At 53.2% G+C, this 27,555-nt stretch overlaps 1 protein-coding gene across 5 annotated transcripts; it reads left to right on the top strand.

The window, feature by feature from the left end:
• Positions 1-11: 11 nt before the first annotated feature.
• Positions 12-27,555, top strand: RD3 (RD3 regulator of GUCY2D). Of its 5 annotated transcripts, XM_047705419.1 has the most exons (11): positions 12-969; positions 4,583-4,726; positions 9,026-9,153; positions 10,761-10,833; positions 12,395-13,670; positions 14,515-14,736; positions 16,007-16,060; positions 22,794-22,844; positions 23,198-23,266; positions 23,364-23,673; positions 25,389-27,555. In XM_047705419.1, the coding sequence occupies exons 10-11, from the start codon at positions 23,378-23,380 to the stop codon at positions 25,684-25,686; spliced, it is 594 nt and encodes a 197-aa protein (XP_047561375.1). In that variant the 5' UTR covers positions 12-969; positions 4,583-4,726; positions 9,026-9,153; positions 10,761-10,833; positions 12,395-13,670; positions 14,515-14,736; positions 16,007-16,060; positions 22,794-22,844; positions 23,198-23,266; positions 23,364-23,377; the 3' UTR covers positions 25,687-27,555. The 5 variants fall into 5 exon arrangements, with proteins under 5 accessions (XP_047561375.1, XP_047561373.1, XP_047561374.1 ...); XM_047705417.1 differs by lacking the exon at positions 14,515-14,736 and having other exon boundaries at positions 12,395-13,048; positions 13,602-13,670; positions 23,198-23,673; XM_047705418.1 differs by lacking the exons at positions 14,515-14,736; positions 16,007-16,060 and adding an exon at positions 13,879-14,000 and having other exon boundaries at positions 12,395-13,048; positions 13,602-13,670; positions 23,198-23,673.

Genomic DNA, 27,555 nt, shown 5'->3' with positions numbered 1-27,555 from the left:
CCTCCCTCCCCGGCCATCCCGCCTCGGGGCGCCCCTGGCGGGCCCCCTCTAACCGACCGTTCCTCCTGCGCCCGCTCCCGGGGCCGGACTCCGCAGGGCGCCTCCGCCTGAGTGGTTGCTTTCGTCTTCGCGCTCTGCTGGAAGAGCAATCCCAACGCTGCGGCCAGGTGCCCGACGTGTCGCGGCTCAGGGGCAGAGGGCAGAACCCACCCCAGGTCTTGAAGACACAGGCCCGGCGTCGCTTTCTGTTCCCACAGCTGTCCAACCCCGGGGCCGCCTACTCCCCGGTCTACCGCGTGAGCGACTACGCGACCGGAGGAAATCAGAGCGCGGCGGCGAGCGGGCCTCCGGGCTCCCGTCCCCACCCGCTCCCAATTCCTCGCGGCAGCCGGAATCAGTCCGAAAATCCTGCCGAGGATGCATGTCGCGCTACATTGTAAAATGCTCCTATGGGCTCAACGCAACTGTCCAGGGAGACACGGCGTCCGAGCAGTCCCCCTGGCGACCCCGCGGCCGTCCCCTCTGTGGCCGAGACTTCAAGGTCCTGGTTCACAGGTGGAAAGACCAGGGAGGGAACTCATTCAAAAAATGAGGATGAAAGTGTTCCGAACTGAAAAGGCAAGATTAGGTCTCCCAGGCCCTAGGGTACCACGAGGCACGCAGGCCCCCGCACACTCCGCGGCAGGAACTGGGCCTGTTACAATCTGTCTGGGAGGTGCTGCCCTGACCCGCACCACCCTGGACCGGTGGGCGCCGCGGGGGCAGAGGTTCGCAGGAACCCGAGGTTCGTCCCCCTCCTCGCCACCAGATGTCGCCGCTGCTCACCTTTGGAGCGCGCCGGGCTGGCTCGGCTCCAGGTCGGATCTGACTTCCGACATCAGAAGCTCGGCGGCTGGGCCCCGCCTCCCGCGGTAACACACCCTCCGGGGGACTCTGGTGCACGCTCAGGACTGAGAACCACCGGTACAGGTAGGTCGTGCTGCAGGCCCTGCGGCCCCTGAGGTCTTGCTCCCCTGCAGGTGGTCAGAGTAACTCAGCCTGTCCCCCACCTGGAGTTCCCTCCCCGCTTACTTGCCTAACTTGGGCAGGAGCTCGCTTCTCAGAGCTTCCATTTCCCCTGCTGCACAGTGGGGGTAAAAGTACCCACCAGACAGGGTTGTTATGAGGCCACAATAAGGCAGTGTCTGAAAATGGGTCTGCAGAGGCAGATCATTGTGCTGTAAAGGTGTGTCATGGCTCTTGGGGTTTTACTTCCTGCACACCGACTCTCAACATTTGAAGTGCAGCTGGTTTGGGGGGTTCCATCGTCTCTCTTTTGTCTCAACACCCGTATTTCTCTCCCCGCCCAGAATTACCATTCTGAGACCCAGGGAAAGCTATGCTCCATGAATACAGATAATAAATAATAAATAAAATGTAATCTATTATAATTATTATCACTAATTCGTATATTATATATTTATATATTATATTATATTTGTATTTAATTATTTATCATATATTTTATTTATTTTAATATTTATTGTGTATTATGTATTATGTATTATCATATATCATATAATTATATATTACTATATTATGTTGTAAATAATAATATATAATATATTGTATAATAAATATAAAAATAAAATAAGTAGTAAGTACAGATAATAAAAGCTCAACTTCCATTGAGCACTCCCCATGTTCGAGACCCTGTTTTATGTATTTTATTTAATCCTTACACAGCCCTATGAAGTAGGTGCTGTGAGGGATGATAACACACCAAGGCACAGAGAGACTGAATAATTTTCTCCAAATCGTGTAGCTAGCAAGTGGTGGGACTGGATTTGAACTCAGGCAGCCCAACACAGTGCTCGTGTTCTCAAGGCCTACCCAAGGCTGCCCCTAAAGCCTGGTTCCTGTGCTCCTGCACAGTGAGCAGCAGAGGCAGAAAGAACATCGGGTTCGGATTCACTCTCTAGCTCTCTGATCACAGTTGAAAATCCCTGAACTTCTTGCTACACGCACCTCCTCAGCAAGGCTGGGCGCTTGATCAAACCCACGCTGACTCGACATTGCCATCGGGCCTGTAGGCTGTAGCAGTCTTCCATGGTTTCCTTGCTTTGCAATAGAAGAAGTTCAGGTTCGCCTGATACATTTCCTGCCCAGGCCTGGAATCAGCCTCTTCTCCGAGAAACCTTCCTTAGTTTCAGGGCTAGATGGCATTTCAAGGCCACAGTCTGGGCCTTAGTATCCATTTTTTTATAAAATTTAATTTGATCATGTATTGCATGGATTTCAAAAATATGTAAATCAATAATTTTATTAACCAGTGTATTGAATGCCTACTAGGCATCAGGCCGTTTCTGGAAGAAGGTGGATTATAAAGAAGCATAAGTTCCTACCACCAAATGTCAGGACCCTCAGAGAAGTGGAGGAAGCCACTGGAGGGCATTTGTGCAATGAGGACTCAGTAGCTCCTTGGGGACAGGTATGGGATGCACGGGATGGGTAGAATAACTTGGTCTCCCAGCTGGAGCCCAAAGCTCAAAGGCCTCCGTGCCTATTTGGCTGGTGAGGGAGAGATGTTTGAGTTCAGGATGATGCCGGGTAATGAGAGCAGGTTACTCCTGTTGCCGTGTTTACCCGCGCGGGTGGCCCTGGGGACTGACTGAGGGCAGGCAGGAGAAGCACAGTTGAGCTTTCTGGCAACCTCTCCAAGGAGCCCCTCAGGTGTGGTGCCTGACTTCTGCATAAACAGGTAGAAGTCTCTGGGGCCCCCAGAGAGTTCTGAGCCCTGTAATTGACCCCGCTCCGCGTCTGCCCATCGCACAAGGGAGCTGGGGGTTGACTTGCCCCAGTGAAGGAGGACTGTGGAAGAGGTATAGGATCGGAGGTAGCGCACGCACAGGAGCCCCGGGGGCTGCCCACTGGGCAGTTCTGTGCACAGTTGGCCTCTAGGTCAGGGTGCACAGAGTGAGAGGTGTGAGCCTTGGGTTGGCTCCATTTCTCAAAAACCATGGAAATAGGACCCCAGCCACAGGGCCAGGCTCCTTGAACACCGGGCTCCCTTCCTGTTCCATCAGCCTGAGGGGGCCTCTGACCCTGGGCAGCCATCACCAGAACCATGAGTGACAGCTCTGGCCTCTGGGGTGATGGCAAAGGGCCTGGCCTTTCGGGTCTGCCAGTCTGAGCTCTGAAACTTTCAACAATTATTACCCGAGCCTCAGTTTTCTCATTGGCAAAGGGAGACACTCCGAACGCCATCATGGGGGCACCTGTGGGAATGAGACGAGCCGGTGTGCCAGGGGCCTTGCAGAGGCCTGCCTGTGGCGGACTAGGCCCTTTCTCCTGTCAGGGCATTAGGGAAACTGAGGACCCATGATGGGCATGGGTGTCTGCACAGGACCTGGAAACACAGAGACCTCTGGGAGCCAGGCTCCCATCCCCAAGTCTCCCAGAGGGCCCAGCCTGGGCCCTGAACACAGCATCTCTTCCACCAGGGAGCAAAGTCTGTCTCCGGATGCACTGCCAGGAACCTCAGGGTTTGGTCTGGAGCTCGGTGGGCAGGGATGACTCCTGGCAGGACAAGATGGGACTCTGACTGGGCCCCTGTCCACAGCCAGAAGCCTGCCCCTGGGGACAGGTCCGGGTCTGCGCTGGAGGCACCTTGCTGTCCTGAGGGCTCCAGGAGAGTCTGGAATAGGGGGAATGAGAGAGCCCGTTCACCACCCTGCTCCTTCTCACAGAGCTAAGGTCTCCACTGTTGGGGTGTCTTTTGTTAGAACTAAGGAAATGGGGGCCATGCGCTCTGCCCCTCAACATGCCAGTACAGTAACACAGAGAAATGGACTCTGGGGGGGTCCCCAGAGTTTACTGAGGGGGCTATTCTGAGTAGGGCTCTTGCTGGACAAGATGTGTTACATACATATCTCCTCTGGTCCTCACAACTCTCTAAGGAAGGTAATCTTGCCCTAAATTCTACCCGAGGCTCAGAGGAGTTCCAGCACAAAGCTTGGATCACACAGCAAACAAGTATGGGTCTAGGTTTGAAACTAGAAAGGTACAGGTCTTTGAAGAGCCCCACTCCTCATCCATAAGGCCCCGCTGCCTCTATGCTAAGCTCCCATGAGTTTGAGGATGATTCTGGGCCGCTCAGCTCAGACACCAGAGAGCAAAGGGTTTCTGAGGCTTTCTGGACTCAGAGAATGCGTGCTAGGATTCTCCACAGCCCCAGCACACAGGAATCTGCCCTGCCCTCCTCCTTGGGCCCTGGTGAGGGAGGACCCATATTTGCTAATAAAATGAAACAAAGGACGTGAACGTGTTTTGTACGGTCAGGTGGTCTGCAAATGCAAAATGATTGCCCCTTACTTTCCTTCCTGGGCGCCATGACTCTCCAGCAAACGAGTACCTTGGGTTTCTGTGTTTAATCCTTCCTTGGTGAAGTCATCCAACAGATTCACCCAGCCCCACAAGGGTGGCCTTACACGACTTGTGTCCGCCCAGGACAGCATGGACCAGACAGATCGTTTATAGTTACACGTCCCCTAAGATGATCTTGTCCAACTCTAGAGTCAAGCAGACGCTTTTGTTTTTACAGAGTGAATTATTATGTGCGTGTCATGTTTAGCCTGTTCAGAAGACCCAGCCGGGCAGGGAGTCTGAATTCGACAGCCTTTGAAGAAATGTTCAAGTGGAGAGGAGTGCTATGGTTCTCTGAGCACCCGTCCATCCAGAGCATCAGGTGACCTTAGCACAAACAGAAAAGCTACTGGCTAGGAAATCAATGAGTAACCTTCTCTTTTCCTTCAAGAGTCCTTTTTAAATATCAGACTGGTTTTCAAGGGCAATTTAGCCACAGATCAAACACCTTGAAAAGAATCCCAGCACATAGGCAGTCCTGTTCTTTGCCGAAGCTAACACGGGAATTCTGGCACAACGCCAGGGCTTTCTGGGGTGCAGTTTACCTCTCCCTGCCTTTATCCATGTGTACACCCACCGTGGTGGGTCTTGCTGTTTCTACAGGGTGGGAAGCTAGAAAGCAAATTTGACACAGTTATTATCTTTTTCTTTTTTTTAAGATTTTATTTATTTATTTAACAGACAAAGATCACAAGTAGGCAGAGAGGCAGAGAGAGAGGGGGGAAGCAGGCTCCCTGCTGAGCGGAGAGCCCGATGCAGGGCTCGATCCCAGGACCCTGGGATTATGACTTAAGCCGAAGGCAGAGGCTTAACCCACTGAGCCACCCAGGCACCCCAACACAATTATTATTTTATGGCTGGATAAAGTCTGGGCTGTTGATGTTGCATAATTTGTAAGTAGCCGCTCCGTTGGTGGACAGTGAGATCACTTCTAGTATGTGTCAGAACAAGTTTGGGGTCTTGGTTTCTCAATTCCCATGACCAATTTCCTCCCCTCGGGGCTTCCAGAGATTCTAGGCAGCTGGCAGCTCCCACCTAGAAGTGAAAGGGGCCTCTTGCCCCAGTGACAAGCGCTAGGGGCTCAACATGCATTGTGGCCCTCTGTGGTCCGATTGGATGGCTCTGCTCTTTTCCTTTCCTGACTGGTTGTTTGGCAGGAGGGGCTTAAAGTGCCTTTGTTTTATCTTCTGAGGAAAGAACCAAGGGCACAGGTGAAAGAAACCCTGGGGAGCCTGCTGCTACCTTCTGGCAACTTCCAGCAGCCAGTACAGGGTCTTGCACAGGACAGGTGCTTGGCTTCCACTGACATCCTGACTCTTTCACTAGCCCTGGATTTCAGATGCAATCCCTACTCCTCCTGTCCCTGGGATCCCTCCTTAAACAGCCCACCAAGGGTGTCTATCTATCTGAAAGACTGCTGAAATACCTCCTCTTCCAAGCAGCCTTCCAGGATTATGAAAAGAGCAAATAACATGGAATTCCACCCAACGCACATGCGCATGTGCGTGCGCGGACACAGACACACACACACAGACACACACACACACACACACACACACACACACACCACCTCCTTGTCCCCTCCAGATAAAGCACTTGTAACACAGAGAAAATGAGATGAATTTGGTGCTCATGACCAAAGCTTAGGGTGTATGTGCCCAGGGGCTTCTATCTGATTGGTGGATGCCATCAATGCAGCAGGGGGCAGGGGAAGTTTGGAAGAAAGGAGCACAGGTTACTGTCCGGGCTTTGTCACCCACCTGCTGTGCTGTGTGAGCAAGTTGCTTGCCCTTTCTGAGCTCCTCATCTCAGCCTTGTGGGAGTAAAGGGCATCCAAGCCCCCTGCTGCTCCAGGATTCTCTCCATTGAGCAACCCAGGGACAAAAGAGGGGTGTGTGTGTGGTGTAGGAGAGACTGGGAGCTGGGAAAACGGGGGCTGCTGTCAGGGACCATCCCTGGATCTCTGCGGTGCCTTCAGCCCGCAGCACACGGCTTTGCTACCCTTCTCTGGCTGGAAGCCCGGGGGGCACAGAGGAGCCTGCCTTCTCCACCTCCAACGGAGGCACCAAGCCTGGGATTGGCACAAAGTCGGTGCTTAGTGAGCCTCCGCTGAGGGGATGAGTGGGGCCCGGGATGTGCAAGGGGGGGCGGATGTGGTGAATGAAAACAGTGCACTTGGAGTTCCCCAAGGGCTCATGGAAGCTCGAGCCATTTGTGAGTCTGTTGTAAAGGACTCTGGGGGAAAGACTTGTTTTCTATCCTTTGTATGCGACAGAAAGGCATCTGCATGGACTCGTGGGGAAAGATTGCACCAGATCGGCCAGTCTGTTGTCCTGGGCATGTCTTCTCTGTACAAAGCCACTGTGGGAGGAGGCTCCCTGCCAACATGGGGTCCCCAGGGACAGGATCGCTCAGACCTGAGGCTTCTCGCTGTGGCTCACCGCTCAGGTCATCGAATGAGCAAGCCTGGCCCTCAGGGAGGTGGCTGTGAGAGGGGACCCCACTACGTGGAGGACAGGTATCCTGGAGCCAGCAGGACAGAGGGTCCAGGCAGCAGACAGGGGACCTGGCAGTGGCTGAGAAAAGTCAATGTCCACAGAATGTTGACAGAGTTTGCAGCTCAGGATGTGATGAAAACCCCCCAATTCAGTTTGTCCAGAAACCCTTCCGTCAACTCCGGCTGAGGGCATAATTCTTTCTGGGGACCGAGGCTGAGCTCAGTGTTAAGGGTCACACAGGGCAGGTGTCGGCGTGCTGGGGTGGCTGCCCGGGGGGACTGGTCCTGCCCCTGCGCTCCAATGGCAGTGTCCACCCAGCAACCTGCACCACCACCCTGTTGCTATTGGCTCTTCCCGGGCAGCTTGCTACTTGACCTCTTGGTGACATTTAAGGTCACACCCAACCCTACATTTCGACTTTTCCAGAAGGAGAGCCCAGGACAAGGCTGTGGAGGCGGCTCTCGGAGCCTGGGAGGAGGCAGGAGTGAGGGCACGGGAGAGTGAGACAGGAAGGAGGGAAACCAGCCCAGGATGTGTTAGCAGGGCCGCCACCGAGGGCAGCAGGGTCTGAGTCCCTGGGGGTCCCCTGGGAATCGTGACATCATACCTTCCAATGGACGGGAGTCTGGAGCGTTTATCTGCCAGCTCCCATCCCCCATAGGTTGAAGACTGTCCCCAGTGATACTAGCTGCCCCATGCTCGGGGACTACAGTCACCGGTGGGCCCAGTGGGCGTCCTCAGGCTCGGGTGGTTGTGAGATCAAGCGGGTGTTGTCAGTTAGAGGAACCTCTGACTTCTAAAAGAACTGCCCTCCAGAGCTGCGCTCGGAGCAGACACGGGCCATCAAGATGGGACGGGGACACCAGAGGCGTCACTGCTGACGTTCCCTGACCACCCTTCCTCCGTCTCTCTGGGGGTCCTTCTCCAGACCCATTGTAAATATCTGCTAGTGCCACTTATCTCACTCCCTCTCCTAAGTGCTCACATCCTATATAACACGGCCCGGAGTTTCGCCGGGGCCCTGGGATGGTGTCAGGACACTGGGGAGACGCATTACCCAGGAGGTGCTTACTTAATTCCCCTGTGTTCCTTTGCACAGCCCTGGGTGGGAACGCAGCTGAACTAAGCGCGGGACACCCGGCTCCCTGGTGCTTTCCCAGCCTGTTCCTCCCGGGCTGGAGGGTCTGTCCCAGGCTCTCTTCTCTTGTGGTCCTCTGTGATCTGAGTCTGTCCACCTATGCCCAGAGCTACCCCTTTACCCTGCTCCTGACCACCCCCACATCTGTATCTTTCCCCAAACCCTTTCTCCTGCGGCATGGAGCTGGCCATGGATCTCTCCACGGGGAGTCACACAGTCCGCTCCACGTCCACACAGCCAGAGCTGAGCCTGGCTTCCCCGCGGATGTCACATCTTGCCACCACCCAAGTCAGAGTGCCCGGACAACCCGACCTCCCCCTCCTTCTTCGCACCCGGTTCAAACAGCCTCTGGGAGGCCGGCAGCGGACTCACCGCTGGGCTGCCCCCATGCTTGGGGCTCACTGGTGCTCTTCCTCGGGAACTGATTCTAGAATCTATGAAGGTTCACATGCAACGATCAGGTCTGCGTGGTAATCCCCCCCTCACAGTCACACCTTCTCCCATGTCATTCTTCCCAGGCCCCGGGGCATCCCCTCCACGGTCTCACACCGGTGCCCACCCAGAGGGCCCCCATTAGCGCGTGCCACCTCGGGCTTTGCTCTCCCTGATGCACTGCCACACACCAGGCCCCCTCTTCCCACTGGTTTTCCATTACTTGGCCTCCTCCCAGAAGCATTTCCAGCGTGAGCAGAAGGGGCTGCCCTGCTTTCCTAGGGAGACTAGATGCAACCTGCCCAGGCCCCCGGGGTCACCCTCTGATGCCCCCGGCTCCACCTGCCACCCCACCCCCCACGGTGTGCACTTAGCACCTCACAGTCTGTCCTTGCCTGGCTTCTGTCTGTTGCCTGCAGGCCCTTGAGCCGTGACAGTTCATCTCCCGGGGCACTTTCAGGTTCAGGGAGTACTCAGGGGCAGGTCTGGGACACGCGCTTAGCACAGACACCGGGCTCAGGCTGCTCTCACTGTCATCTTCCAACCCACGCAGGACAAACCGGTATGTGACAAGTGCTGGGGCTTGGGATCCCTGTCGTTGAGGAGCTGTCCCTCCGCCGGGGATGCGGAACCCCGTGCTCAGGAAACAGCGCCAGGCACAGCCGATTCTCATGAGCTGAGGTAATGTCCTAAAAGTCACTGCAAACGTTGAATTAGCAAATACTGAACAATCGCTCCTGGGGGAAATACAGGGTGAGTTTCCTAAAAGCCTCCGGTCATGACGTTTGTGCCAACTGTTCCCTCCGTAACCTCATTTTGTGTGTATTTCTGGTTAAACAAGTGTTATTTTTATATATTGTTGACTCGTGAACACTGAACTCATGGCCAAGAGCGCTGTAACTCGGACTTGGACGAAGCTTGGGTATTTTCTCTGTAAGGCACGTCACAGCCCGCTTGTGCTTGGGACCAGCATGTGGCACTCCAGCGCCACACCTGGGGCCGTGTCAGATGGAGAATCACCAGCAAAAAGCACCAAGTGGGTAAAGTGTGGCACTAACCAGACCGTGACAAAGACACTTGTTCGCAGTGTGAGCGCCAAGACGGGAAGGTCGAGGGTCGCTTTGTTTGGCCTCAGCTGGGGATGTGCTTGCCGGGCGAGTCAAATTTTTCAATGCTTTGTAAAGGTCCGGAATGACCACAAAAGTGTCGTGAGCATTGATTTGGGGATAACAGATTTTAGCGAGTAGGAAAATTGGCCAATATGGAATCCGTGAGTAATGAAGGTCAGCTATATGTACAGAACTAAGAATGGAGCTTCAGGGAATGGAGAGGAGGGAGCAGCTGGGAAGATAGGAAAACTTTCTAGGGTTTTACCACTGGAGCTAAATTTCGAGGGATAAGTAAGACTTCCCCAGGTCGGAGTGCCCTTGGGGCAGAGGGTGCGTTGTGCACAAGGCATGAGACAATGGGGAGTGAGGTGATTAATTTATTTGGGATGAGGATAGGAAATCTTGGAGGGAACATGTCAGGAAGAGCTTTGATCTCCAGGAACCAAGGGAAGGGCCGAAGGTTTCCACAGCCATCCCTACCCACAGGGCTTTCCACTAGTTAGGGTTGGGCCAATGCTGTGGCAGAGAAACCCCAAATGGCTTGATCCAGACATTTCTTGCACTATTAGAGTTCAGCAGGGGTGACTGGTGGACGGTCTTCCACATAATTTAGACCATGCCTCCTTCCAAACTGTGGCTCCACTGTGCTCCAGGACCAGAGTCCTTGCTGCCCATCAGCAAGTGGGAAAAGATGGAAGGTGAAAACATACATTAGAGACATTCTAAGCCCGACCTTGCAGTGGCCTGCCTCCCGTCCACCCACATTCCGTCGTCACTTGGTGCTACCTGGATGCCAGGGAGGCTGAGCGACAGAGTCCCCGTGTGGACAGCTGCTTCCCAGAAACGTGTCTATACTCGGGAAGGGAGCATGAAGCTTTGGTGGACAGCTAGCTTTTTCCGCCACCAAGGCTCTCAGGTCAGTCTGTCAAAACACCGGGCAGCATCTGAAGGAAGGTGGTAGTAAGTGAATTCTATGGAAATGGGTCTAGCCAGAGTAGACAGTCAACACTCTGTGAATGAATGAATGAGAAATGCTTTGTGCCTCTCTCCTCAGTTCCCTTTAGTTTGATGCATTTGAGTCTAGAGGGAGGAGGGAGGAAAAAGGACAGAGAAAGGGAGCTGGGGCTTAAGCAAGTCAGCTGAGGGGAGAGTGAGCATTTTCATTTTTCCTGTCATCAGGTACAGTGTTGCCTTTACTTGGAGAAGAAAATGTGGCCGCAGGAGTGGAGAGAAGGCTGCCTGGAGAGAAGAGGTATGAGTCTGTATCTATGAATATTGTGTCAGCTTAATACAATCTCATTCCGAATTTGGGCTACACAGACCTTCTGTAGGACTCTGAAAACCCCATGCACGACCGAGTGGTTAGAAATGGTTTGGAGCAGCGTCTGGGTGGCTCAGTGAGTTAAGCCTCTGCCTTCAGCTCAGGTCATGATCCCAGGGTCCTGGGATCGAGTCCCATGTCGGGCTCCCTGCTCAGAGGGGAGCCTGCTTCCCTCTCCCCCTCTGCCTGCTTCTCTGCCTACTTGTGGTCTCCCTTTCTCTCTGTCAAAAAAATAAATAAAATCTTTAAAACAAAACAAAACAAAAAAAAGAAAGGGTTTGGAGCAGTCCTCACTGTCTGGAAGGAAGCCAGGGAGAAGGGAGCGGGAGGAGCAGCCTGACATCTGGGGTCAGGGACCTTCTCCAATCTCTCCTTGGTTTCTAATCTAGCCTTGTGCCCAACAGCTTCATAATTCCACACCTCCAATTTATTAACCAAGTGCTGTCTGTGAGGCAACATCATGAGCCCCACTGGTGTTTCTCCCTCTGAATGGCAGCTGGATATTTAACTACGCTTCAGCAACTCCCTCTGATGTCAAAAGAGAGAAAAAACAAGCACCACCTTCTCTCTTCAGTACAAAGTCACACTCAGCACGGATAATTCCAAGGCCTCCGCAGGCTAACAGATCAGAATAAATCAGCAGTCAGCACAAACGCCAAGCCGTCTTTGAGTTATGGCGTCAAGGCTGCAGGCAGGGACTACACCTGGCATCATGGAAAAGGGCAGGAAAGGAGCCAGCTGTGTCAGGAAGGAAGACACAAAAACCTCTGTCATCTTCGTGCGTGTTCCCCAGAGCCACAGGTCAGGGGTTCAGAAGCTCACCACTTGCTGCGATGAAATCTTCCTTTTGATGGCTGACAACACTGACCTCATTTACATTAATTGTGTGTGTGTGTGTGTGTGTGTGTGTGTGTGTGTGTTTGAGGGTGCGGTGTTAAGACTAATGCATGGCCCTAGAAAAGGGATAAATTTTTTCATTCAAACAGAATGGCCAGTAGTAGACGCAAGGTCGTACAGTAGAAAGACAGAAGTCTTTAGCTCTGAACCCTAATACTGTCCCTGCTCCCTGTGCTCCGCCGAGATTTCCATCTCTTACTCCTCTGACCAGCCTCCCAGAGGCTCCGTTGGGACGCTTGGAGGGGGAGGGGAACGGGATCTCCCAGTCCCAGCCACCTCCCACCAGTGTGCCCGCACAAAACAGTGCTCTGGACCTCTGTGTGGCATGAATCTGTATGTGACTTGGTCGCGTTGAATCACTTCTAGTACCTTCTCCAAAAGGAGGACAGAGCCTTCTTGTCCTGCTAGTCCATACCCCCATGTCTGGCACAGAAATGCCTTAGAATTTCTGCCCTTGAGGATGTGCCAAGGTGGAGGTGGGAACTTCTGGTTACTGGCCTCGGGATGCTGTGGCCTCCGCTGGCCCTGGGGCAGGGGCCACATGGGAACTGTGAAAGGACGTGAGCTCAGCTCCCCAAAATGTGGCGTCCTCCAGGGCCAGCGGCTCTCTGCGCCATGAGCTGGTCAAGAGAAGGAGCGGCCGGATCCTGACTTAAGAGCCCTGCTTGAGAAGCCGGATGAGGAAGGCAGAGTCACCCGGCGGAAGCAAGCGTCCCTCCAGCACAGAGTGGCCGAGCTTCCCGGGAAGAGCCCGACATGCGGGCAGGCAGGTGGACAGGCCAGACCAGGTCGTCGTGGCTTAATCTCCCCTTGGCTGTGCATTCTGCTTCACTGTGCACACCATCAGGGCTAGATGTGTCCGGCAGTCCACCCATCATCTGGTGGCAGGTGCCGCAGCTCCCGAGGGCCCCAGCTGCTGGCAGCGCGACAGGCATCCGTGCCAGCGGCCCCTCACGTCTGGTGGGCGCAGGCTGGGCCTCAGGGGGCCCTGGATCCGGCCTGCGGTAAGCGCGGGGACAGTGAGGAGGCCCACGGGCCAGTGTGGGATCCCGGAGAACAGCCACAGAAGGCTCGCGCCAGCCCCGCAAAATACTCAAACGCCTCCCAGCCAGTCCGCAATCCATGCCCCCTCTTCTCCCTGGACTCCTTCCTGGGCCTCGTCCCCTTCTCCAGAAAGTCAGCAGAACTTCCTGCCCTTGAGCTTGCCTTGAGGGAAAGAGAGAAGTCCGAGCAGCAAAGAGGAAAACAGGTAAGGATGCAGGGAGGCAAAGGCGAGCCCCCCAGCACCTGGAATCGCCCCTCTTCTGGAGGAGGGAAGCAGGCGGGAAGAGGGGAGCTGCACCACGATGGGCTCCCCATCGTGCCCCCAGCAACTCACCCCCACCCCAGTTGGTGCCACCCCACCCACCCCGAGCGGGGACGCAGGTGCTCTTCACCACCTGGGTCTTCCCAGGCATCTGGGTCAGGCCAGCCCGGCTGGCTCTACAGATAATACAGCTCCAGGTGAAAGAGGCTTAGGTGGGTCTCCATGGCAACCGCAGAGCAGGGGCGGGGCCGCTGCCTCCGAGTTCGGGAGGAGCTGTGCTTCCGGCCTCCTGGGACACACACACACACACACACACACACACTCCACAAACACCAGCCCAGGCTGGATCCTTCCTCCGGTCAGCGTTGCTTTCTCTCCCTACAACTTCTGAGACACAGAGAGGGAAGAGCAGGAGGCAGCAGCCCACAGCGATGAGAAAGAGGAGGGAGAGGTCTAGGACATAGTCTTCCCTCCCCCGGACGTTCTCTTCTCTCAGGCTGGAAAGCAGACGGCAGGACCCCCGCTGGACCCTTCACCTCCGGAGAGGCTGGCCTCAGAAAGCCAGGTAAGAAGGTGGTCTCCCCGAGAGACTGTGGCTTCCCCACCCGAACCCTGGAAGCAGCAACCCCACCTGGCACCTTCCGGAGCAGAGGCAGGGCCGAGCTTGGAGCTGGGAGGGGCGGCTTCGGGGCTGCGGGGGCTGGGGACAGCCTCCCGAGCTGTCTGAGCCCAGGGCCCAGATGGTTTCAGGGAGGGCTCATCCGTCCCACAAGGATTGGTGAACTCCACGGGATCCTCGGAGCTGTGACCTGTCCTTCGAGAAGCCATAGGTCCGTCTGCTCTGGAACCAGCAAGCCTCAGCCTTTTCTTTTCTGCTTTGATGGGGAGGCCCCGGGTAAGGGGAAGAGAGGTGAAACCCACCAGAGATTCTCTCATCGATTTGAGAATTGTGACTCAAGCACCTACTAAGAGTAGGCTCTTGGGACACAGCTGTGCCCAAGACACGAGGGTGGTGTGTAGACCTCAGGCTGTGAGCCCCGGTGACACACCCGGAGGGGTAGCCTGACAGCTGTGTGGGTGTGTTCCCGGGAGAGGAGAGGGCTTGGGAAGAGACGTCTGAGCTGCGACCATCGGGTCAGCAAAGAGTTTCCTGGGGATCAGCCACCCCTCCCCACCCCACAGTGACTATGGTCATTTGGGCCCGAGCACGTGACCCCTCCTGGTTGCACCTCTGCCTCAGAATGAGGAGGATGGCTGCCATTCATTCATTCATACATTCAGGAACCATCTATGAAATGTCTACTACATGCCAGCAGATTCAGCAAATAGAGCTCTTGCCCTCTCAGAGCTCCTAGCTGGCAGGGGAGAGAGGGAAAGAACCAAAAAAGTGAGAAATGTATTCGTTACAGATGCCATGGTATGCTGGGCCCTCGTGCCATGCACGGCAGGCACCCAGTTCCACCTCAGGGGGCATCAGTGAGGGGCAGGCAGAGGGGAGCCGACCCTTGAAGTGAGCCTTGAAGAGGAGCAGGTGTTCGTCAGGCAGAAGGAGGCCCACAGGTCAGCAGCTCAGGCCGAGTCACACCTGGCCTGGTGGAGTCCCCGTTGCTTTTCTACGATGCTGAAAAGAAGTGAGGTTAATTCGTGATCTGTGAAGTGGGCCTTGGGCCTTGGTTCTAACAGGACTGGAAGGAAGGTCAGAGAGCAGAGTGCTTACTCTCTGCACATGTTTCGAGGCTTCTGCCCAGAAAGAGGGTCATGCTGCCTGGTCTCTGAGGCAGGGGCAGCTCGGGACAGTCCAACGAAGTTGCCACTCCATGCCCGTGGGCCTGGGGGACACGCGAGGCAGCCCTCGCTCTGGCCAGCAGACACCCCAGGTCAGTTGTTAGAGCCCTGCTTCTGAGTGGAGGGCCTGGGCACGGCTCTCTTTGTACTGAGACAACAGCTTCCTGACCAGGGCTCTACCGTCCCTCCCTGGCTGGCCACAGGGCTAGCGGCCTGGCACTCCCCAGAAGCAGGGGATCCTCTCATGCCTGATGTAGGGGTCTCAGAGCCTTGCTTCTAATTGTTCCCTCCACTGAGACATCCCCGCTCCCCTCTGACTGCTAACTGCCTGGGACCAGACGCCTCTTGCCCTGGAGCTTGGGGAGCTAGCGGATCTAACGAGCCACAGCTGGTGAAGCCATGGAAAAGACGTTATCCTCAGGGATGTTCAAAAACAGGCTGAAGGAAGAGCTCAGAGAGTCTGGGCATGGAAGGGATAAGGAAGGGGAAGGAAAGGAAGTGAATGAAGGAGCTCTGAGCCGAGTGATGCTGAAAGGCAGAGAGTGCACGGGAGGGCTTTCCTGCTGGTGGGGGTAAACTGAGGCTACCCACCTGAAATTTCCCTCCATCCAGGGGGCAGAGCTCTCCCAGTGCCATGACCAGAAGCCAGGGTTCTGGAGTCAATGCTGGAGTCAAACCATAGGGTCCTTTATTTTTTATGCTATAGACCCCTTTGGAAGTCTCTAACACCTTTGGACACATTCTCAGCAAAATGTTTCTAAACACATAAAATTCAGTAAGGAAAGAAACCAGCTGTACTGAAATGTAGCTATTTATGTATTTTTTAAAAATCAATTTAAGATCTAGTAATCTATGTGCCTCTCCATCAACATGTAAAATGATGAAATCTAGTGGCAGGGCTAATCCCTCCAGGAGCACACGATCAGGAAGGGAGGGACAACAGGGACACAAGCAAGGACGGGCCTGTGGAGCAAGGGAGCGGCTGCAGTACGGAGTACAGCGCCGTGAGGCATGTGCCCACCCTGCTTAGACGAGGCTGGCTGGTGTTGGGAGACGAGCACAGCTTTTGGCAGAGTAAACCTAAGTTCAATTCCTCTGCCTTTCTATCCCTGCCAGATGCTGCCTGTGTCCAAGCCACCTGCACTGCTCCAAGCCTCAGTCTCCCTGTCTGTAAGTTGGGGTAATAAGGTACCTACTTCCCAGTACTGTGAAGATCAGGAAAAGATGTCCACATAAGGGCTTTATAAATGAACAAGACATTGAGGTTTACAAACTCAGGTAGGGAAAAGAAAAACACCCTTCTTTACTTTCAGTAACTCCCGGAGGGAGCCCTGGCACGGCAGCCGGCCTACCCGTGTGTGGCCGGGCGGGGTGTGTTGGAAGGCAGGCCAGCCCAGCATCTGCCGAGGCTCGCTCCCTCCACACCCAAGGACATCCGTGCAGAAATGCCACAGTGCTTTGTACAAGTGGACGGAAACCGTGGGCAGAGGCGCAGAAGAACAAGTCAGGTCCACCGGATAGAATGAGTTGGGAAGTCTTCCTGCAGAAAGTGAGTTCTGAATTAGGTTTTCTCCCCAAGCTTTAAATTGTGACTATGCTCCGAGATGCAGGAGAGTTGGAAGGGGAGTGCCCTAAACACCCATAAAACACCGTGAATATTTTGCCCTACTTGCCCTCTCAGTGAGTGTGTGCATGTGTATGCAACATTTTTCTGAAGAACTGGAACAGAAGACATTGCTGACCGTGATGCTTCAGGCATGAACCTTTCAACATGGCCTCCTAAGTTGGGCTATTTGTCCCTTTTCCCCCTACAACCATAACACTATTTTTATACCTAAAAAGATCAACACTCCTTCCCTAACCTAAGTTCATACTCCAATTTCCCCCAATGTCCTAATTGGGTTTTTTTGTTTGTTTGTTTAATTTTTAAAAGATTATTTATTTGAGAGAGAGAGAGAGACAGAGATAGGGACAGAGATCATGCAGGGGGAGGGGCAAAGGGAGAAGCAGACTCCCCGCGGAGCAGGCAGCCCAGCCCAGCTCCATCCCAAGCCCCAAGATTATGACCTGAGCCAAAGGCAGACGCTTAACCGACTGAGCCCCCCAGGCGCCCCAAGTCCTAATTGTTTTAAACAAGGATTCAATTAATGTTCGTGCATTGGAGGCAGGCTGTAGGTGCTGTTGACTGAATGGGAAGCCGGCATTCATCCTGGGAAGGTTCCAGAGTCACCATGGTGCTGCCAAGGCCCAGCCGTGAGCAGGAGTGTGAGGGGACCTGAAGCTCACACTGAGGAGTCTGGCTTTGCCACAGAGGGAGGGGGGTTAAACCAGATTTGGGGGATGGGGAGGAGTCGAATCCAAATTGTACAAAGTCCCCAGAGAAGACTACACTTGCTGTTCTGATGAGCCTTCTGGGTGTCATGGGACCCCATTTGGCCATCATATTCTTCCCCAGACAGTCACAACACAGATTCAGTCGGGACTTGGCTATGGGTCAGGTCTTGGGGATGCTGTGGGCTAAGCCAATGACCTCTGGCGTCTGTGTGGCTGGCCCGCCTCTGTCCTGCTCTCTCTCTCTTTAGCCCTCTTTAGCCCTCTTTCCCTCCTTTGCCCCTTTAAGAACTTAATCAGACCTGCTAAAGAGCCTCTCGGGACAACAGCTGGCACCGGAGACAGAAATAGCTCCAGCAGAAACCTTGTCTCTGTCCATGGCTTCAGCCCTGCTGAGGGCTGGGGGAGGAGGGAGAAAATTCAGAACCTGCCCCTTGCCCTTAAGAAGCTCCACCACCTGGGCCAGACACGCTGAGAGCCCACAGAACCCAAGACTCAGGCGAGGTCACCCCGCACAGCCCTGGGTGAGCACCTGTCTTTAGGGGCCAGCTCGGGTCAGGAGCACAGCCTTGAACCCAGAGTTGCACTAGACCACACCTTGGCTTTCTTCTAGCCCCACCGTCCTGGGGCAAAGAGTCTGGGGATTGGGAAGACATACATACCCAGAGGTCACTTCCCCTCCACATCAGGCCTTAGATTCTTAGACCCAGAATTCCTGGCCCAGACAGTCTCCCGCCCACTTCCAGAGCCTGAACAAAGTTTCCTCTAGGGCCCAGTCTTTCCAGGGTGGGCGACATCACCAACATGAACAGTCCCAGGTCTAAGTGTGGCAAAGAAGTGGTGGTTGGTAGGCATGTGGATGGGCCTTAGACATGAAAGCTGGGTTGTCCCCACATGTTTGCCAGGTCCCTCGTGGTATGAGAAAAGAAGGGGGACAGGATGAGAGCCAGAGCTGGCTCAACCCATGCCGCCATGTTCTAGCAAAGAGCCCTCTCCTGGGAGTCCAAGAATTCTCAGTTTGGATCTGAGCTTGATTTTGTTATTGTTTTTGTGAAGGTACAGTTGACAAGGAAGGAAAAGCAAAACATTTTTTATTGAATAGTCTGTTAACCTAATTTGTAACTTAAATGTTTAGACACATGGAATGTGAGGTTCCATTTACGGCACTGCCCTAATCCCCTAGCAAATGTGTGGTGCCCTGACCGGGCCTGGGGTGGCTTTGCTGCCAACACTTGGAGACCAGTCTGGTGTGGAGATAAAAGTTGTCTTCAGTGCCTCCCACCTTTCCTTTCTTCTGTATTCCCCTGCCACAGGAGGATCCTCTATGGCCGAGCCATTAGCAACAACAGGGATGGGCCTTGAGGGCATTATGCTAAGTGAAATAAATCAGACAGAGAAATACCACATGATCTCACTTATATGTGGAATCTAAAACAAAACATTGAGCTCAGAGATAAAGACTGGTGGTTGCCAGAGACAGCAGGTGGAAAGTGGGGTGGGGGGCGCTGGGTGCAGGAGGGCCTAAAAGTACAAACTTCTGGGTATAAAATATATGAATCCTGGGGATGACTGTAGTTAATAACGTTGTATTGCATGTTTGGAAGTTGGTAAGAGAGTAGACCTTAAAAATTCTCATCACAGAGAAGGCAATTGTAACCATGGATCGGGACAGTTATTAACTAGACTTATTAGGGTGATCACCTCACAATATATATGAATATCAAATCATTATGTTGTACACCTGAAACTACTATAATGTTACATGTCAATTATACCTCAGTAAAAGAAAAGAAAAGAATGTTCTAGATACGTGCAAAGGCCTAAAAGCAAGAGAAAGCAGGGCACATTGTGTGTGTGTGTGTGTGTGTGTGTGTGTGTGTAGGCCAGGGGAAGGGGGAAGTTTGATGAGACATGAAGCTGACCATGTGAACAGGAGCCACATGATAAAGGGCCCGGAAGCCATATTAAGGGGTCTAAGGACATTGGGAACAACTGAAAGCTTTTAAATACCCCTGGGCTTAAACAAAGGCCACAGACGCTTTGACTATTGGAAGTCCCACCCCACATCACATCAAACAACATCATAAAAAGAATCCACATTATGATTACTTTTAAATAAAAATTTGAAAGGGGTTTTACACCTCCCATTTGGAATTATTATTAATTTTTTCATTTCAATTTTTCAGATTTCTATTGATATCTTGAAGCCAGTGAAATTTGCAAGGGAGGAGGTATGGGGGTGACAGGCTCACAGCTCACAGACCCCATTCTCTATGTTACAGTATCTAATGAAAATGAAAAAGTGACATGATCAGGCTTATGATTTAGAAGAATCCCAGTTTCACGGCACCTTTCAGGGTGGCTCAGCTCGGGATTTGATCTCAGGGTTGTGAGCCCTACATTGGGCTCCAGGCTCAGTGTTGAGCCTACTTAGAAAAGAAAAAGACCACATTTTTTAAATCTTTGAGTGGAAGCTGTTCAGTGGGTATGGAATTTCGATTTTGCAGGAGGAAAAAGTGCAAGAGATCACTTAATAATCACATAACACCGTGCTTATAGTTACCACCACTGTACTGTACTCTTAAAAATCTTTCAGATGGTAAATTTCATGTTATTTGCTTTTTTAAAAAACACCACAATAAAAGGGAAATAGAGTGGAGATTAGATTAGAAGGACCAGCCCTGGGGTGCTGGCCAGAAGCAGCTGTAATACATCTGGCAGATGGTCAAGACCAAAACTAAAGGAGGAAGAGAATGGACAGATTTAGGAGAATGATAATACTTAAATTTGGAAGAATCAACAGGAATTGGATGTAAGATCTGACCGATGGGGCAAAGAAAGAGACAAGGATGATGCATTAGACTGGGCAACTAGCTTATGCCCACTGCCAGGCCGGGGCCGGGGAGAAGCAGCAGCTACAGGGGAAGGATGTGGAAGTTGCTAGGGGAGGTGTCCAGGAAGCATCTGGACACCCGCACCTGGAGCTCAAGAGACAAATGGCTTCCGGATTTTGATTTGGGAGCTATGGACATTGAGGAAGTAATTAGAGACGAGTGAAAGGATGAGGCCTATTAAAACAAGACAGCCTTGGACAGAGCCCCAAGGAACAGCAACAACCCAAGGAAGGCCAGGGGAGGGGTGACCAGAGTCCCAGGAGGCAGACTGAGGTACAAGGCAGACCGGGGTGGGACCTGGACCAAAGACTGTGGCTTGATGGAAACCAATGGAAGACTCTTTCCACAGGAGGGAAGGGTCAGTGGGGTTGGGTTTGGGAAGCCTCAGGTGAGTTAGGACCTGTGCTGTCGGAAGGGGTGTGGCAGGGAGTGGAGGGTGTTTGGAGAGGGGAGGGGGTCTGAGGCAGGTGACATTCATTCCAAGGCATTACATCCCTCTACCCTGAGTCCCACTGGTCTCTTCCCCATTCATTCATCTTCCAGGCTGGTGAAACTCCAGGGACAGGTGCCCAGCATTGAGGGGCAGGTGCAGTATGGCCTGGTGATCGGGGGGGGGGGGGGCGATGTTGGGATGGAAGGATTGAGGGAGGTTAGCCAAAGATGTCTTCCTGGGGAAGGAGGGCGTGGGCCAGGTTTGGAAGCGTCCTAGTGTGAGGCTCAGTGGGGCAGAGAAGCGGGAACCATCCCGGTAGGGTCAGTCCTCATGACCACACAGTTCGGCCAATATCTCCTCCTGAGGAGGGGTCTCCACGTGACAGGAGAGTGTGGAGCCATGGGGGCCAGAAGGGACTGTCTCTCCCATGGCCGCTGACAAATGCCCCTTCATTCGGGGGAGGTCAGGTCTGTGGGGCTGCTGGCTCTCCCACCACCATGCCTGCCTGCATTCATTCATCATTCATTCCTTTGTTCATTCACTCATTCATTTGGCATTTTTTGAGCACCACAGCAGTACCATCCAGCACCAGGGAGGGAAGCATGAATAGGGCATGATCCTTGCCCACGTAGGACACACACAGTCCGGGAGACAGATGGTCACGCTCCATGAAGTGTTCCTGGGGCTGTGAAAAATGTCTGTGCAGAGCGCAGTCAGGGGACCAAGTGGAGAGTGATCACATTAGGAAAAGTGTGTCAGGGAAGGTGTCAGGAAACACTTCCAGAAAGGAGCTGAGTCTAGTGGTAAGTCCCCAGGCAGGGGAGGGAGGGACACTGAGAGAGCACGGGGCTGTGAGTGGCCCAGCACCACCAGCAGCCCCTGTGGGGACTGGTAACCCATCCAGACTTGGAGTACCCTTCCATGCAGTTGAATGAACACCTGACCTGGTACCGCTCACTCTTCTGCTGTTAAGCATCAACCTGACCCGTGTACTTGTAAAAACACAAACACCTGCTACTACAGGGAACATAGCATGTTCAGTTACAAAGGGTCCCATTGCCTGATTCAACCAGATCCCTTTGCCTTGGGTAGAGGCTCCTGGTGCTCAGCTCTCAGGACAGAACACAGCCCACCTCCATCCCTCACCCCTTTCCCCACACTACGCCCAGCTTTATGATTCTGAACACAGGAAGCAGTTAAGGGTGGAGAAGTAAATCTTCTAAGTGTCCTGATCCCAAGAACAGAATCTGATGGTTTGTGTCCTTCCCTCCCAACCTCCCGGGGAAGGAGTCAGGGTGTAATTTGAGGCCCCGCTGGTGACAGTCTTAGCTGAGTGGAGGGTGAAAGTTTTAAACTTCCTAAATATAATGGTTGCTAAGGGAACTGGTGGTTCATGGGTAAAGAGGAGGTTTCGTTGATGCCACTCCAGGAGGCTACTGTTGCCCCATAATACTTTTCCTATTTGTGTCTGATTCTCAAGCATTAACAGTTCATTTCTCTGCAGGGTGGTGGGAGGGCTGCCTAAAAATGTGTGTGTCTCCATGCTTCACAGCTATGTTGCTGAGACTGAGTTCATCCGGTCACTTTTCTCAGCATCTGGAGGGTCTGGGCAGGAAGACCATTGGTGCAGGAATGGGGAGCTCCTTAGGGGGGGGAAGGCATAGACAGGGGAATTGGGGCATCTCAAAGACCCACTTTAGATTTTAGCCCAGGAATGGCCCTCACCGTCACTGCTGTCAGAGGCACAAACCCATTTCTGACAGGCATCATTCATCCATCCATCCATCCACCATCCATCCACCATCCATCCGTCCATCCATCTATCCACCCATCCACCCACCATCCATCCATCCACCATCCATCATCCGTCCTTCCACCCATCCACCCACCCACCCATCCAGTCAGCCATTCACAAAAGCTGTGTTGTACAAGACCTTGTGGAAATATGATGAGTTAAGGTCCCTGCTCCTGAAGCTGATGCTCCTTGCACACGTCTCTCCTTGTACCATGGCTGGGTCTCCACCTGGGACACCTTCTCCATCAGTCCATGTGTCTGAAGCCAGTATTCCCCCTTCAGCCTGCTCTTGTCCACAAGCCTTCCATGACCCCCCTCACCCCCAGAGTCACTCCTTCCCCTCCCCATCAATGCCCACAGTATGCTTCACCATTCCCATTTACCTCTTTCCATTGACATCTCCTGGGCATCAGGTCCCTGATATGCTTTCCTGTGTGTGTTCTTCCACAGATGTGCACACAATGCTTGATCAGTGCTTCTGAATGAATGAATGAACAGTAGGTAAGTTGTGTCCTTTGCAGGATGAAGTCAACCCCATACAGTTCCAGGCTTCCTTCAGCAGCAGACTGGGGCATTAAGAAACCCAGGTGTTTTCCTTTTGGGTTGACAGAAGATGCAGTCATGTATTTTCCCCCCTTAAATTGCAGGGATAAGATTGTGCTCAGCCATACACAGTATATTTCCTTCTTTATTTGGAGTTCATGGGGATTCCAGAGGCATCTTCCCTGGCCTCCGCCATCAGGATGTATCAGGGGTCATTATAACCATGAGACTATCATACTTTCATGTGGCGCTTAGAGTGCCCCAAGTTTATTCACAACTGCTTCTCACGACAGCCCAATCTTGTCTTCCAGAATTAGAAATGATGGCTCAGAAAGGTTAAGCAACTTACTCCAGGCCACCCAGCTGTGACGGCGGAGCAGGTCTTCTCTCGGGTCCCAGCTCTCCTCCTTCCCCCTTGCTCTCCCCCACCCTGACAGAGGGGCCCAAGAAAGACACACTCCTTCCCTATCTCGGCAGGGGCTGGGGGGGCCATGTCCCTCATCCCCTGGCTGCGGTGGAATGAAGCCCCCTCGAGGCTGTCCTCCCGGAGGCCCGCCGAGATGGTGCTGGAGACGCTCATGATGGAGCTGGCAGGGCAGATGCGAGAGGCGGAGAGGCAGCAGTGGGAGCGCGGCAATGCAGTCAGGAAGATCTGCACCGGGGTCGACTACAGCTGGCTGGCCAGCACCCCCCGGCCCACCTACGACCTCAGCCCTGGCGAGCGGCTACAACTAGAGGACGTCTGTGCCAAGATCCACCCTTCCTACTGTGGGCCCGCCATCCTCAGGTAACCCCTGCACGGGCACGGGGCCCAGAGGTGCACTGCTACCCCAGGGGTGCAGCCTCAGGGAGAGGGGCCCGAGGCCAGCAGGACTGGAGTCAGGGCAGCTGCACGATCCAGGGATCTGTTAAAAGGAGTGAGGCAGAAGGAGGAATCGGCAAGAGCCCAGAGCACACCAGGCCAGAGCTAAGGGCTCAGAAGGAGGCAGGAGGCAGCTCTTGGGGAGCACAGGACTTTTCATGGGAGAGAACCTCAGGCCTTTGAGCTTTCTGTTCTTCCTGGATTATCACTACCCTGGATTTCAACACAGCTGGCTCTTTCTCCTCCATTAGTTTATTGTCCATATTACCTTCTTAGAAAGGTTTTGCAGACAATTTTCCCAAAATTCAGTTTTTAATTATCCTTTGTCACACTAGCATTCATAACAGTTTGCCTCAGGGGACTGTGTGTGTGTTTGTGTGTGTGTGTGTGTGTGAAGTATTCCAAGGCATGGGGCATTGAACACGTAGAGATTTAGAGCTTGGGTACCACAGCTGTCCTGAATATAAATGTAACCTTAATAAAGTTTGACCCACAGGGCCCAGTCTTGGCTGGGTTCATGTTAAAGTCAAAGAAATGTAGTCCAACAACCAATGGTAATTTCAAAAGTTGCTCGGGTTCACGTGCAGTTCTCAAACACTAGTAAAGGAATACGGGTCCACAATAAAACGTCAGAACATCCCTCAAATCTCCAGCCACACATCTCTTTAACCAATGTAAGCACCTATTGTACCCCCTTTTTCTTGGAAATTCTCCTTAAATTCCTTCTCTGTTTCCAGTCCTATCCATAGCCCACTGGATTTTGTACTCTTTCTCATGCCCTGCCCCCCCCTTCTTCCTCCAGGCTGAGAATCTTATCCTCTCCAGGTTCTCTTGTTCTGTACTTCAGAATCCCCCCAAAATGTACCTACTTCCAGAAGCAACTGGGGATGGGGGAAATGGGGGGAGTGAGTCATGGGGATGGGGCTGGTGAGAGAAGCCAGGTGGATAAACTAAACTTCATAAAAGAGGGGGAGTCTGGGAACACACGTATGATCGTGATCACCCCCTCAGCTTTCCCGTCCCACTGCTGAAAAGTGTGAGAAGTCCTGACTCACTGTGGTGGAGGAAACCACTAAGTGGGCTTGCTGATAACTATCTGTCATTTTGAGCTCTAAGCAGAGACATTTTAGGCAGAGGAAAACCTCACACAGCCAGTGGCCAGGAGCTTTGGAAGGAGTATCACAGGGCAGTGACACCATCAGATAGACATTTTGAAGAGATCACTCTGGCTACTGGGGAGGGAAGGGTGGCAGAGGTTAGCCAGAAAGCCTCGCATAGATAAGGCCAGACCATGGTAGCAGTGGGCTCCCCTTACTACTCTGGCATTGATAACCTGAGTCAATGTAAGGATCTTTACATACACATAGACATAGACATAGACACACATATCATACACACACACACACACACACACAGAATAGTAGCTATGACCCCAGTTTACAGATGAGGAAGCTGAGGCCCACAGAGGCTGGAAGTAGCTGAGGGGGCGGATTTGAACTCAGCACTGGCCTGAGCGGTAGGGAGGTGCAGCAGTTTCTGACTGACGTCAGAAGTGGGGAGCTGGCGGAAAGGGAACTGACCCCTGGGCGTGCACAGGGAAGCCAGGGTGGTTTGACACCTGCCCGGCCCCACACCCGCAGGTTCCGGCAGCTGCTGGCGGAGCAGGAGCCCGAGGTTCAGGAGGTGTCCCAGCTCTTCCGCTCGGTGCTGCAGGAGGTCCTGGAGAGAATGAAGCAGGAGGAGGAGGCCCACAAGCTGACTCGGCAGTGGAGCCTGCGGCCCCGCGGCCCCCTGGCGCTGGCCACCTTCAAGACCCGAGCGCGCATCTCCCCCTTCACCAGTGATATCCGGACCATCTCCGAGGACGTGGAGCGGGACACGCCGCCGCCGCTCCGGACCTGGAGCATGCCGGAGTTCCGGGCGCCCAAAGAGGACTGAGCCGTTCCCTCCCCAGCCCAGGAGTGGAGCCACCAGCGGTAGGGCATGATAGGCCGGTGACTGGTCCCGCGTCCTGGAACCTCCCCCCTTCCCCTGACAAGGGTCCCAAGAGGTGTTTCCTTCCCAGGACATTCCGGTAAAATGAAGGAATCCGTCAGGCAGCACTCCCCCATCAGCCCTGAGCCCACAGTTAGGGCTCCGCCCGCATCTATCTCCTCCCTGCCCCTCCCACAAGTCAGTGGGAGCAGCCCCTCCCCTGCCTCTCAGAGATTCAGGATCTTGGCAGACAAGATCTACCCCTGGGGAGGGGAAGAGTTTGCCAAGACCTGGGTTCTCACCCCCAATTCAGGGATATCCTATTCACCCCTTCACCCTGAGTAAGGGGCGCTGGTTGGGTAGTGTGCATTCTCTGCTGGTGGCTGGTCTCACCGTGGCTCCTAGGTCCTTGCCTCTGGGACAGGCAGGGCTGAAAGGGCCTACAAAAGCCGATAGGTCACTCTCCTCTGCTAGTGAAATGAACAAACTGAAGCTCAGAGAGGGCAAGATTCCTTCACCTTAAATTGCAGCAGATCCCCCCAGGGACCGTGAGGTTGTTCCTGTAGGTATAGTGTCTGCCTGAGTCCTGGGCTGTGATGGGACAGCTCCAAGGGCTGTCTCCACCTGCCAGTGGTCTGACACATCTCTGACCTTGGAATTGGCATGGAGGTCTAAGGCAGCTGGGATCAGAGGTAAGATGCCCTTGCCCCAGCCCCAAGAGACTCATCATTCAGGATGTGGCCAATGCCTGGCAGCTCCTCCCAGAGCTGAAGCTTCAGGCTTCCACCTCACTGCTCTGGAGAGCCCAGGGCACGGATTCCAGGGTCCCTTCTCTAACTGGTCATATGAAGGAAAGTGATCCCAAAACCCCAACTGGTCTCAAAGAACCAAGGGAAATGTTCTGGAAGAGCTGCCCTACAGGGTTCACTGTCCTTCCTTTTCTAATATGGTTAGAACTGGATACGGGACATGTGGTGCTCCAATGTATGGAAGGTTAAGTGGCTTCCCTGGGCTGAAGTGGGGTGTTGGGGGATGGGTGAGGAAAGTGTCTGTCCCCAGCTACCAGTGCATGCTCAGAAAATGCAAGTGGATCTTACTAATTATTCTTAATAAAATGCCAGGAGATAAGTCCGTGGGGACAAAATCCATAATCTCCCTGACCAGGCTCAGTAGAAAAAAAATGGTTTTTAAGTATCTGGTTTGGGATTATTTTCATTCAAGTCTGGACAGAAAATCCTAAGATGATGGAAAACCTCTTATCCGATACAGTCGTGATGAAGGAGTTGTCTCATTACATACCTGGTAGCCATTGAAAAGCGTTTAAAGGAAAATGTACACCTTACGCTTCTTACATATTTTATGTTAAGACATAAGAAAAAGTTCATTTAATTGCCAAGCTGTGTTCACTCTTTTGTGACATGGATTGTCTGATGAGGATCCCACACTTATGTTTTATTGGCTCATCTGTCCTTTAGTCAGTCATACCAATAAGAACAACCGGCATAAACAAGTTTGGAACGAGCAGAAGGGACCCTCGGTAAGCAGACAGGTCACTTGGCAGGGGCAACAGTGCTGGGGAGAGTTAGAATATGATCTACTAGCTGTGAGCTTTCTGGGTATCCTGGTTGGAGATCATCTGTTTTTTCTGAGGGGATGGAATGTCAGGGTCAACCTAGTTGCGGGGTATGGGCTATTCAGAGGAGGTCAACTAAGAGAATAACTACTCAAGAAATGGGCAGAAGACATGAACAGACATTTCTCCAAAGAAGACTTACAAATGGCCAACAGACAAAAGAAAAAGTGCTCAACGTCACTCAGCATCAGGGAAATACA

The sequence above is a fragment of the Lutra lutra genome, chromosome 15 (genome assembly GCF_902655055.1).
Source record: "Lutra lutra chromosome 15, mLutLut1.2, whole genome shotgun sequence".
Classification (NCBI taxonomy): Eukaryota; Metazoa; Chordata; class Mammalia; order Carnivora; family Mustelidae; genus Lutra; species Lutra lutra.
This window is presented reverse-complemented; position numbering and strand designations above follow the sequence as displayed.